The following is a 13,163-nucleotide window of genomic DNA, read 5'->3' on the forward strand; positions in this document are numbered from 1 at the left end:
GTATATCTCTCTGTCATGGGATGGTGAAAGGACTATGCTGACACACAACACTGCCTCCCCGCAACCCAAAGTCCTTTTCATGGCTGCATCCATGATCTCAGGTTTCTCCGAAAAGTCCAAGAAAATTCAGACTCCACAGGCCAGTGGACTGAGGTTGACCAGGTAGTCTGCAGAGCGTCTGCCTAAGAGGAGCCCTAACAGGGCCCTGGTGGATAAAATAAAATCATTTTCATGCCCAGACATAATACGTAGACTTTATGCAGCCTATAAAAATCTCATTCATGGAGAATTTAAAGCAAATATGGGCAAAAATCCAAGTTCTTTTGAATAAGTTATTTAAATAGCAGATGCCAACGAATATGCCTACATAAACTATGCCTACATAGTGGCATTTATTTTAATGAGTAATTTAAAAGCTTGTCACTTGGGTCTATTGAGTAAACAAATATTAAGGGAGGGTTTTCTTACATTTGATTCAGAAATGTTTTCTTTCTTGCCACCCACTGGTTTTATGCTACCATCAAAAATACATGGTAACATAGCTTAGTATACAGAGGAACACAGGGAGGAGTGTGCTCTCTACAATCACTCTTTCACCCTCACTCTTACAACGAAGAAAAGGCAGAGCCAAAGGCACAGACCCCACTGTCCGAGATGATCACCAAAGCAAGTCTTGTAACTGCCACAGGACTTTTTTTTGTTGTGTTATGTGCATAAAGAGCTTGCAGAATTCAGTCAGATTCTCACACTACATGATTCTCACACTACATGATTGTCAGATTCTTTGTCTATACAGCCACCAGTGTGTGCATCACAATTGTAATATGGAGAAGCACTTTATCCAATATTTAAATCGGAAGAATACTCAAAGACAATGCAAATAAAAAGCAACAATTTGCCAGTGATTTCCAAATGATCAGATCTCTTGACCTCTAACCATGACAGCACTGAAATTAAGCTTAAAATTATAAAACCCCTGTATAATTATCAGCAGATTAACTTTATCATCAATGTTATCAGTTTATCATTTTTTTCCTTCAGACCATCTTCTGAAATTCCAGCTGCTTGAACAACCTTCAAGAGAGGAACTGGCTCGCAGAGAAGAGGATAAAAACCTTAGCATATCTAAGGCCAGCATTCAGAGATCAAGAGACTAAATACATTGGACACAATGTATAGGGGGGACAGATAATAAGGGCCTGAATAATGAACTTACTAAAATTAATGATTTAAGAAAAGTAAATGGAGCAGTTCAGTATACCCTTCATCTAAAACAGAGAAATGTGTCAATATTTCAAGGCCACAAATTCTATAATGGAAAAAAAAATTTTTTTACACAACATACAATTCATGGAATTCCTTCCAATTATTAATATGAAAGCAAGTAAGATTTTAAAAAGGATGTGATACTTCTGTGAATACATTTCCAGTTACAAGGAATGAGAAGAATTACTTATATCAAATTTCAGAGCATAAGCCAAAATTAATTGATGTACTTAGGAAGAAAGTTACCTTTATGGGTAAATTAATCTATAATATTAAAATCCTAATTCCCAACAACCATAGAATAGTTATTTCATTGGGTACTGGTTCTTGATCTTTTTAGTGAAAATTAAGACCAATTGCAGCAACATCAAGAACAGGGTTATAAAACCTTAGCTGCATCAGTGCTACTTGTTTTCAGTTCGGCATTGCTATTCTACCCTAATTGTGTCAACAGCTTCTGATATTTACCCAGAGGCTCGATGCCCTTGACACATACCAGAGGCATGCCTTCTGAGAACTGACATACAGTTCAGCCACTTTATTTCTTTGTGATCTACCTTCCTCTAATTTATTTCATTATCCAGGTCTCAGTGTGACTATGTATTTTAAAAGATAAACAATAAACATACCTATTGTTGTGATGACTGTTCCAGCAAAGAAAAAGGCACTTCCAAGGTCCCAATGACTACTGTTGTTAGAGGAATTTCCTATGGGACTGACTCCTGCATTGTCAGCATCAATAGCATGCTGCGAAGAAAGAGACAACAAATCAGCCTTACGCATGCCTTATTATATCCTATGCAAGTCGGTATAGGGTCCAAAGGGAAATTTCTAGGACCACGGGAACAGCTTAAATTTAAACTTTTTAATACCTGTTCCGAGTATAGTAGCACCCCCTGTGCACAAGAGCTGAATATATGACTGAACTAAATAGCTATTGAGGTGGAAGAAAGATATAATGCATAGAGAAATGACAAAAGATACAAAGCAGTTGAGAAGCAGAGGACTGACACCACAAAGAGATCCATAAATATCATTCTTGTAGCAATAACTGCCAAAGGAAAAATTCCCCAATGGGAACAGCTGATGTTAGAAGCAGCAAGAAGGGTGGTAAATACAAATAATTGTCGTGAAGTCAACTGCAGCTAGTCAGCCAAGCATTTTAATTCCCAGACAATTAATAATTGATTAAGTTATTTATATTTTATGCTAACTAAAGAAAAAATAGGAGAGATATATATATCCCATTTGAAATTAACAAATAGGATAGCTATGGAAACATCATGAAACAACTTTGTGATCAGCTAGGACTTCCCAGTTGTCCACAAATATGGCATGGTACAGAGACTCCCAGCTAGTGGCTGAATGAACTCAATCCAGAACAGAAGCTGAGGTAGCTATACTGCTTCCAGGTCACTGTCCTATGCCTCACACAGCACTGAATCAAACCAGGCAGACATATCAGCCTGCTGAACGTTCGCTTGGGAATTTCTAAAAATGCACCATATGTCATGGGGACATATACATTTGCCTTGCCTTTCATTGCAGTTAACAGTCCAAAAGAAGATAGAGCTAAATACATCAGCCTCCAAAGTACAGAAAGAAGCCTCTCATCAGCATCTGGCACATTCAGCTGAATTGCTCTAAGTTCACTTTTGAGATGCCCTTTGGTACATATTTTCTAGTTGCTTGTAGATCTCATGCAATCTATTGCCCATCGTAGAGAAATTCAGATCTCACTCTGGAACAGCAGCTAAAATGGCTGCCTTTCAAAGTAAACCTCCCCTTCCCAGATGTTCTCAACTAAGATTAATTTCCATAAAACCAATGAAAAGGAACCAAGCTTCTCTCTTTCTCCCTCTTACCATTTCCAACTCTTTGCCTTTCTCCCATTCTGTTCCAATCTCACTTCATGCTGCTGTTACCGTGCTACTCACACTACTGCCAGGTCTTCCCCTTCTCTCTCCCTGATATTTGCTCCTCCTCCCAAATATTGTCACCAGCCTTTAGCCTTGATTATTTCAGTGAACTTATTGCCAGGCTCAACAGGACAGGCAAAGTGCTGCCTCTTACATCGTCTCTTTCTTTGACTTTGTTCAACATAGAATTCCCACCTATCGATACAAATTTGTTTTGACTTTTCTTATTCCATTTCTTTAACCACTGCTCTTTTCCCTCTGACTTATGATCTATGAATTGTCACTGTGATTTTATTATTTCACCTTTTTGTATACAGTCCATGTGCAAAGCAAGGTTAACCATTCTATTTTACCATTGCCCCACTTCTCAGCTGTTCATGTCTATGATTTCTCTCCTGATCTTCTCTATAACCTCATATTCTCTTCTGCTTTTAGGATTGACTTTTAAATACATCCATTTAACACCTGTTCTATCCCTAGCCTTCATGATACACTTTTCTGCCCATTCACCTCTTCCCTCTGATGGCTCATTTATCACATTTTTTTCTTTTCTTCTCCTTCCATTTTGCACTTTTCCTCACAATTTTTTTGCCTATATTTCAAAATGACTTCATCATCACAAATGTTCCTCTACCACATTTTTTTCCTTGGGCGAGTTTCAGCTAATCTCCTCCCCAGTTTTTAGTTATTCACCACATTGCCCCACAAAAAGGGAAATGAGTGGGAGAAGAGGCACAAGGGCTAGAACAGAGGCCAGGTATATCTAAAGAGATCAGTACGGGACAGCCTTTTTTAACAGTAGAGCTGCTACATGCCAGACTAAGTTGATATTGTGAAATTACAGCATGACCAAGCTCCAGACTGGACTGGTTGCATTTCATGTGGGCAGAAATCCAGGGTTCCTCAGCACCTGTCCATACCTCAAGAAACAGGGATATAGAGAAAGGAAATGTTTAGGACCAAACCCTTTGAAAGGGCTTCTGTACCAGTTGCTGGCATATTGCAGGTGGTGTGAAAGCACAGATCATTTGTTTGTTTACCCAGAAGAGCGTAAATCAGCATAACAGACAGGTTGCCTGTTTAAATAGGCCATGACACACTGTCAGCTACCCTGGCATGTTACTTCTGCCAAGGAATGCTGCTTGCCTTCCCCTTGAGTGTGTGAATGTCAGCAAGCTAATTACAACACTTTAATCACATTTGAGTTTACACGGTTTAGCAAGTCTATTAGGGCTAAGCACTAACCCCTGAAGTTAAGGAGCGTCCCGTTGCCTTAGGCAGCTTTGAGCTTCTCAGGCTCCCTTCTTATCCAGAACAAATTCATTTTTTTCTTTAAAGCTTGACTGACATCATTCATTTATAAATATCCAACTATCCCAACGCTATCTCTTAATACATATTATTTTGCATACAGCGATGGAGGACAGAAAGGGAGCAGCGAGAGGAGAGCAGCCCTGCAGTTAGTAGGACTTACACATGCAATTTCAGGTCATGCGATGAGTAAAGGATGCCTTACTACCACCACCACAAGTCCACCTACACAGAAGTATCCTGCTAGATGAAGACTGACGGAAAATTCAAACAAGGACACTATCATTGGCAAGACTCTCCCAGTTCACGCAGACTATGAAATTTTACAAGTTTCCCATCTGCGAAACTTCAGATAGGCTTTGCAGCATGACCCAGAGAGCTGCATCCTCAGGTTATCTCGGAGTAGGGAAAGAACCAAACCTTCCACATTTATGACATTTTAAACTAGTAGTTTCAGGTATTTTTATAGTTGAAATATGATCAGAAATAACAGGTCATCAAAGTACCCATAGTGTTTCACACTTACTCCTTTCCTGATCCCTTCTTCCTTCTCAAAAGGAGTTACATGCACAATGCATAATATTTTTTCAATATTTTTAAGAGTTCAGAAAACATTCTTCTTTAATGAATAATTATTAATCTATGGTAATTTATCTTTTGAAATGCCACCCATTCAGGGAAGACAATAACTTAGAATACCTCAAAGGGCTGAAATTATCTTTCTTGCGGTTCAAGTAACAGATGTGTTCTAAAGTCAATAGGCAGATAGGAGTAAGGGAAAAGACAGAACTACCAAAGTAAATCCAAGTACTCAATATTATTTTTTTAAAATCATATATTTCTGATCACAATTTTCAATTTGGTTCCCTATCATTGTATAGATGTGTATTTTACTCTTGGGCCCTTTGGTATCAGCATACTACAGTCCCTCTGTAACCAAAAAGACATGAATGCCTGGTGAATCTGCATATGGGTCTGAAGGCAAACTCCACAGCAAAAGCCCAGCATATGTGGTGATACTGGGACAACTGAATCCTGTATCCCCAGAGTGCCATCCAGACTCTATCTCAGTTTGGAACAGGCTTTATCAGTTCCACCTGTTGATATTCAGGCAGCAACATTTAAAAGCTGAGACATGGGCCGACCCTGGCCTGTCCAGTTGTTAACATATAGGACTCAAAGTCCAAAGAGAGGTATAGTGAACACTAACTTGTCTCACCAGGTGTCAAGACTTCCGCTCCACAACATAAGATTGAGATCATATCTCTTCTCTAGGGATAAAATCAATTATATTCTCCTTATACCAAATAGAAACTACTGGGGTTTCACTGCCTCAGTCCCTGCCCCAGTGATGCCGTACAAGTGGTGGGCTCCAGCTCCCCGCAGCCCTGCCCTGCCCAGCCACAGGCTCCACCAAGCTGGGGCCCGACCCGTGGGCTGATTGATATCCTGGCCCAGCCTCAGCCCATCCCCAGGGAGGTGCCTGATAGTCTGGGCTGGGGGATGCCCCTGGCTGCCCCTGGCCAGCCATGCTCCCTGGCTGGCAGTGGTGAGGTCCACAGCTGCTGGAGCTGGGGTGCAGGTGGCCCTCACTGCCTGGATACTCACACATCTGATCCTCCTTGGTGTGTGAATGAGTACACGCCAGCCTTCATTAATGTATTACGTACCTTGAACACTAATTAAGAAAATTATATCAAGAAAATTCTGGAGTTATGCCCACAGGCAACAAGATAGCTGGGAGCTAGTGCAGCTGATGAGACAGGAACCAAACAGACTGTTTCTGGTTTCTCTGGGAAGAAAGGCTTTTATCCGGTTCACTTGTTCATGTTTCTTTAATTTCTCCAGTAAGATCCCAAGCATGAAGACAAATCTTTTCCAAGGACAAGCATAATACCGTTCTTGAGTGCTGAGCTACTCAAAGGCTGTACCCTGTGTGTAACCAAGGATAGGAATTTGATAAGAAAAGAAAATTCTTGTCATCTTTTTTCTAGTTCCATTAATTCCTCTCCACAGATCATGCTAATCCAATAATGATTATCTCCCTCTACAATTCTTTTCCAAGCAGATTCCTATCAAGCATACAAAAAGTTGTTTCAATTGCCTTTCATGCTCTGATGTTTCTCTATTACGATTATTAGGATGCTTCTCATTAGCAAGCAGCTTTTAAAGACTAATTCCTTAATAACTTTTCTCTATACTCCCTACCTCTCTACTTATTCTCACCACCGCTCATACAGTGATTAAGGGATCCTCATTATAAATTCCCATTTATTCACTTTTCCTCAACAGCATTTTCAAAGGACCAAGGCCAGAAATTTTTGTTCAGGTATAATCAAAAGTAATAAGTAGGAACGCCCATCCCTTAAATATTTCTGCTTGTCCCATAAAGGCCTTGAGGTGACAATCAGCCAGACAGTGATCTACCTACACTTACAGTGATTTGATTGTCGTGCATACGCTGTGTCTGAAGGTAGATCTACAGCATGCAACAAGGGACACGCACAGAGATCTAAGTCCAAAGGGCTTAGCTCCCTGCAAACTTCTTAAGTTCTGGAAGCAACATAGCTACAGGACAGCTGCAGACTTCTGCAGCATCCTAGGCTCAGTCTGTCTCCCTGGAGTATCTCTGGACTGAAGTTACTAGGGTGCCTGCACCAACTTAAACAGGACCCAAGAGATCTGAATTCTTTTTTCATATCCTTTTAGGGGGAATAAGGTCAAATAAAGATCAGGGGCAGAAGAGAAGTTGGGACATATAGAAGACAACCTCCAGAGGCACAGGCATGTTCAATAATCAGATATGTGCCTTTGTTTTTCTTCACAGTTCAAATAGTCTTTTCCTGTCTTCAGCAACAGGCAAGTCTTCCTCATAGCTAAATCAAAATCCCTTTTTTTTTTTTTTCCTTCTCCACCTAGAGCTTTCTTCTAGCACATGAAAGCCATCCAGGTTCTCCTCATTTTACAAGGAAACTTCCTGAAAAGACAAGCTGACTTATGGCACTAGTGAACCTGTCAAGTAGCTGAAAACTGAAACATACAGGATGTTCCCTTTCTTGCTTACCTTCAGGGCAAAAGTAGTTCAGAACACTAATCAAAAGTGCCTATCCAAAATATGAACTCTTACTAACATAATTAGCCAGGAAAGCCTGACTAGCTTATTTCCAGCTCTGCTTCCTTTTCAGATTACAGTCTAACTCTAATGAGTTGCTGCAGTCATTATTGGACATTGATAATATGACTTAGTTCCCTGGAGGGTGATTTTTTTTTTTTAATACTATAATCACTCACACTCCTAAATTAAACCCTAAAGGAAAAGGAAAAAGAAAGCAGCCCGCCAATAACGTAAGTAACTTCTTACAGTAGCAAGCCACTCTATCTTACGTCATTGCACAGGGCTCATTATGAAAGCAGGGCTCATTAGAAAAGTTTTTACTCATACACAGTGCACAGGCTACATAGAAACAGAATATAAATCCCCTTATCAGGTCCATAAGAATTACTTTGCCAAAACACATTGATGGTCTTCCTGCCTGCCTCTCCTAATGATAGATAACGTCTGATCTTCCTGAGAGGCATAACCTTCCCATTATACACTCTAAGTGTGCATTACTACAAAGGCAAAATGACTTCTTTTTGACCCCAGCTACTAATAAACTTATGCTATGACATATATGAACAAAAAAAAGTTTTGTAATATGTTAGCAGGCGTAACTACCAATGTTATTTTTCTTTTCAAGTGTATGCCCAGTCACTTGAGTCCTACTTTCTTCTGCTCTTTGTTCAAATGGGTACAATACAGCTAAATGTACTTGAAGCACCGGAAGTCTCATTGCCTTTTAGCATATTCTAGATTTCACTTCTCTCTAACTTTGAAAACTCAAAAGTGTCAAGATAGAACACACGATCTTATCATTTTCTTATTCTGGTATTCACCATTCACCAAGCTGTAGATCACATAAGGCATTAAATAATGAACTTGCTTCACTGCAACAAATGTCTTCAGAAGCAGAAATGGGCTTTAAAAATGTACAGTTAAGAACTTCCACTTCAGGTGACTTTGGACAATATAGACTGCATTGTGAAATACTTGCTATTGCTAAGAAAAAAATACTTGTCATTGTGTTTGTTAGTAGTAGACAGACCTGAACCGAAACCCAACAGATAAATACAAATTTAAAATACTTTGAATATTCCTAGGGATTTGCACTACTTTCATCACTATATTACTTCTGAAGTCTACGAATGAACTTCACAGTCTGGATTCAGCAATTCACATTTGTGCTACCAGTGCTAATATTTGCAATGGGTTATCAGAGATCAAGTTGGAAAGGATGTCTCATCCACACTAAATTTTAACAGTTTCTTCATACAGTGCCGTGCATCTTCCTTATAGATTTTTCCAAAGGAGAATCCTTTGAAAGATTGAAATTTAGGCAAAGAGGTAAATTTTTCCATCATTAGTCCTGTAAAGACCGTGACACTCCTTTCCTCTTCTCCTTAAAAGATTGTGCCAGAGCCACTCCCACACTAAAAGGAAACAAGCCAGTTCTAAGGTCTTTCTTTTCGTATTTTTTCCATACTCTCCAAAGCACAGAGGTGAATCAATGCAGTCATTATGGAGAGTATGATCTGTGTTCACCTAAAGGCTTTCAGGTAGTCAAATAACATTAATTATAAATAGCTCCCTTAGCGGTAGCCAGGTGCTGACTGCACAGAGCACAGCAGCCAGGACTCATGGAGGTTGCCACATCAGTCTGAAATCACAGCTGTAAAGGCAGGTGCAGCATTTGGTGCAATGCAGAAATGCATTGTGCCAGCCAGAGAGATGTCACTTTTGAGATCAACAACATGAAGGCATGAAAACACTACGTTAACCCCCTGACATTATCTTCAAGCAGTAGTTCACTGTTCTTCTGTGCAAGTCAGTTACAATCAGAGTTTTCTATATCAGCATACCCAACTATCTCCCTGGAGCCAGTTTCACCCCCAGACATACAGAAGAATCCAAAGGAACTTGTTCTTTATTGACAAATCTATTTCAATATCTCACATCACGTGGCCTTAAGATATTCACATGCAAAGCTGCTAAACCCATTTAATTTACCTTTGCAAAATGATTTCCAGTTACCCAGTGTAATGCCTGAGGACATACTGAAATCTCAGGAGATGATAAGATTTGTTCAGAATATCTGCCTTCTAATGACACAGTATGCCTGTTTTTTACTTTAGTGTCACCACTTTTGAGGAGAAAGAAGGAAAAATATTGTGTAAGATAAAGAATTAAAACTGGTACACAGCTTAGGCTAGAAAATAGGGGCTATTTAGAAATCTTTGTACTGCAGTCGGCATGTAGGAGTCTACCAACCTGTTGAGGTACTTTGCTTGTGCACCTATTATGTTTTCTGCTTTCTGCTAGAAAAGAAAGCATTTTGCATATCTTTTAATAGTGACATTCCCATCAAGGGAATACAAGCTTCTTGCTTTTAGTGTTTTTTAAAAATCCTTTAATCAGCCACCACACATTATACCTAAGGAGTTGAGGGAAATACAGATCTCTGCAACACTGCCAAGAGAAACACATCTAAACCAATATCCCTGAACAGAATTCACCCTGCCAACCAAACGTTCACCTGTCTTTTGCCGACAGATGAAGGATGTGATCCAAGCCAGCCCTGATCCAAAAGCTGTACAGTCACATCAGCACAATACTGCTTCCTGCTGAAGCAGGTTTGGCTTCTTAGCTACAGTACCAGGCTGTCCAAAGGCACAGGTACACAGCTGCTGACTCAGAACTGGCCTGGCTTCTGTGAACACAGAGCACAAGCAGGGAGAGCCCACATCTATCTGCAAAGAAACAGAAATAATTAGTTTTGCTTAGGAGACACAGAAGAGCATTCCTGTCTACACGTGTGTAGCAAGGGAGAGGAATCAATTAAGCAATGGTACGAAGTCTGCGGAAGACCAACTATGAGAAAATTGAGCAAGTTTAGGCTGAAATGTAGGAGAATGCTTTTTCCATCACAGCAATTAGATCCTTGAACAGCTGCTTAAAAGAAATACTAAGCTTATAAATTTTATTCACTTGTATAAAGGGTATTATAACACAGGTGGGTGGATGGACACAAGAATCCAGAGGATAGCTCTGTGTTCGTTCAAACAGGCTGAAATCACAATGGAGCCCTGGTGTGACACCCCAGAGGGAAACACATTGTGCTCTTGGAAGGCTCAGACACAAATTCAGGTCTGAAATATGAGGTTGAAGTTCAACTTTGGAATATATACCTTAGGTATCTCACATTTCTTATCTAATCTCTTTTTTCTCTCGGCTGATAGGATTCTACATGAGATCCTAGAAGATACTCTACTGAAGTCTTGTAAGATCTAGAATACTTCCCTTGTCTAGAGTTTTAATGAACGAAAGCTAACTCTATCCTTGATAGACCTTTCTTGCATGTTATTCCATTTTCCACTTATCCCTACATACTTGATATTTATTTCCTTCAAAAATTATTCTAAAGCTTTGCATACTAGGCCAGAGTAAAAATTCTGTAGTTCCTAAATGCCAGTTATTTTCTGGTTTTAATTGTATACTTCATCATCATTCATTTACCTAAATATAGAAATAGTAAACCTATAAATTAATATACCAGTAATTTCAGAATTGCTGGCTGAATATTTATTTCAAAATTCCCACCTATCATTTCCTGTTTGCCTACTCCTTGTTGCTGTGTTTAATTTTGGAGGAAGAATTAAGAACTTAGTATCATTTGAAAATTTACAGAGATGATGGGTAAATGTCTTGCAAATCTGTCAACTCTCACAAAAATTTCTTCCAGATATTGAGTTCTGATTTTCTTTGCAAACATTTTTCATTATTCTAGTGAATACATTCAACCTCTGTTTGCAACATTTTGGAGACATAGTTTCTGTTTCCTGGACTTTAAAAAGAACCTGCTCTTCACACTGCCCCTGGTGAGGGCTCTGTGAACAATTTTGTTCCTCACCGACTCAGCTGATCAACGAATGACCAAGCTGTTTATCCCAACTTCCAAGAAGTACTATCTTCTTCATATGGCCTACCTGAATCAGCGTCTCCAGCTCTAGCTGGGTTACACAAACGTGCTCCCGAAGAAAGTCAGCCTTCTCTAGCGCGATTGTGTTCTTCTGCCTGCTTTCAAAGGGCTGCTCCAGGGCACGGAAGACGAGTCCTCCCGTCACCAGGTAAACCACCACCACGACAAAGATGGCCACAACTGTTTTCCACTTCATGACTGTTTGCAGACCTTGAGAAGGGGCTTCCATGGTAGCAACAACAGTGGCTCGGGAGGAAACAGAGAGTCGTGGAGCTGGGTAATGCCCGTTAGTTTTGGGCTCAGGTTCACAAGCTGGCACCGGTGAGGGAACGGCCACTGAAACACAAAGTACAAAAAATCTTATTCAAAATCAAATTCCTAAGGGTATGACCTTGATCTTCATATACAAATTTCCTAAATACCATTTTCAAGACTCCTGCATAAACCACATTATTCACATAGATGCGATTGTTCTTGTCTGGAAGTGTGCGTTTAGTCCATCCATACGCAAGCCACCTCAAGAGTTTGCTTCACTTGTTATCTCTAGAACTGGACAGGCCAGTCGCATATGCAAAAATTTCAGAATGCAGAAAACCATTTATGCAATAAGAACATGAAAATATTGACTAGTTAGGATATAAATTACACAAGGTGGTGTTTGGTGAGAGACCCTGGCAGTGATTTATGTCCTTAAATTATAATAGTAAGAGTATTAATAGTGCTAGGAAATTGAACTGTTAATGATCAGTGATCACTACCTGGCCTGCCTGGTATTGACAGAAACAGAAAATGCTTTGCAAACCACAATGCTGTTTGGCTCACCACCATAAGCAGACCCATATTATTCACAAGGATTCACAAAACCATCACTTCTGAAAATGTTCTTAAAGTCTGGAAGCTTCACAAACTTTAGCATGAATCATTCTTCAGCCAAAGCATACTAGATAGCTGAGTTCAAAGCCACTCATACGCCAAGCACAACAATGGACCTCCCAGCTTGGGACTGAAACACTCTATAGCCCATGCATACATCAGAGCTAATAAGCCCTAACTTCCAGCCAGACTTATTAGCCCTACCACTGCGTCAAGCTACCAAGGCATCCGAATCAAAGCTGGCTCGCCTCCAAATAATTCAGGTGTCTCAGCATCCCACTTCACTCTCTGTTGCCAGTGTTAGCAATGGCAGGATGAGGCTGGATTCCTCAGCTTCCACTCATATAACGGTACCACATGCAGGCTTTAAGGATGCTGGGTTCATTTTAAACCAAATCCCTGCTGTAATCTTACCACGGTGCGGCTGTCACTGGCCTGTAATTTCTTTGAAACCAGATTGATTCATTTCATATCAGACCTAAATCAGATTACAGTTAAAATACAGTCACTTTAGCTGCATTCTCTAAACTTATTCCCAAAGTGTCTTTGCTGTTTTGCTCAGAAATTAAAGCAGAAGGATTTACAACATCTGATCAGAGTGGCACCATAAACTTATTCTATATAATTTGAACATACAACATGATTACGCCTTGAGTTTGAAGTGGGCTACAACTCTTTCCCAATAGAAACCATTTTATGATACTGAATAATTTAAGAA

The 13,163-nt window shown here is 39.9% G+C and overlaps 1 protein-coding gene across 1 annotated transcript in view; it reads right to left on the minus strand.

Moving 5' to 3' along the window:
* KCNK10 (potassium two pore domain channel subfamily K member 10) overlaps positions 1-13,163 on the minus strand; it is a 68,799-nt gene that overhangs the window by 31,358 nt on the left and 24,278 nt on the right. Inside the window, exons 2-3 of the mRNA XM_054827428.1 lie at positions 11,580-11,908; positions 1,896-2,013 (exon numbers count right to left, since the gene is read on the minus strand). Coding sequence (XP_054683403.1) covers positions 1,896-2,013; positions 11,580-11,908 — 447 coding nt within the window. The remainder of the gene's footprint in view (positions 1-1,895; positions 2,014-11,579; positions 11,909-13,163) is intronic.

Source organism: Grus americana, chromosome 5 (genome assembly GCF_028858705.1).
Source record: "Grus americana isolate bGruAme1 chromosome 5, bGruAme1.mat, whole genome shotgun sequence".
NCBI lineage: Eukaryota > Metazoa > Chordata > Aves > Gruiformes > Gruidae > Grus > Grus americana.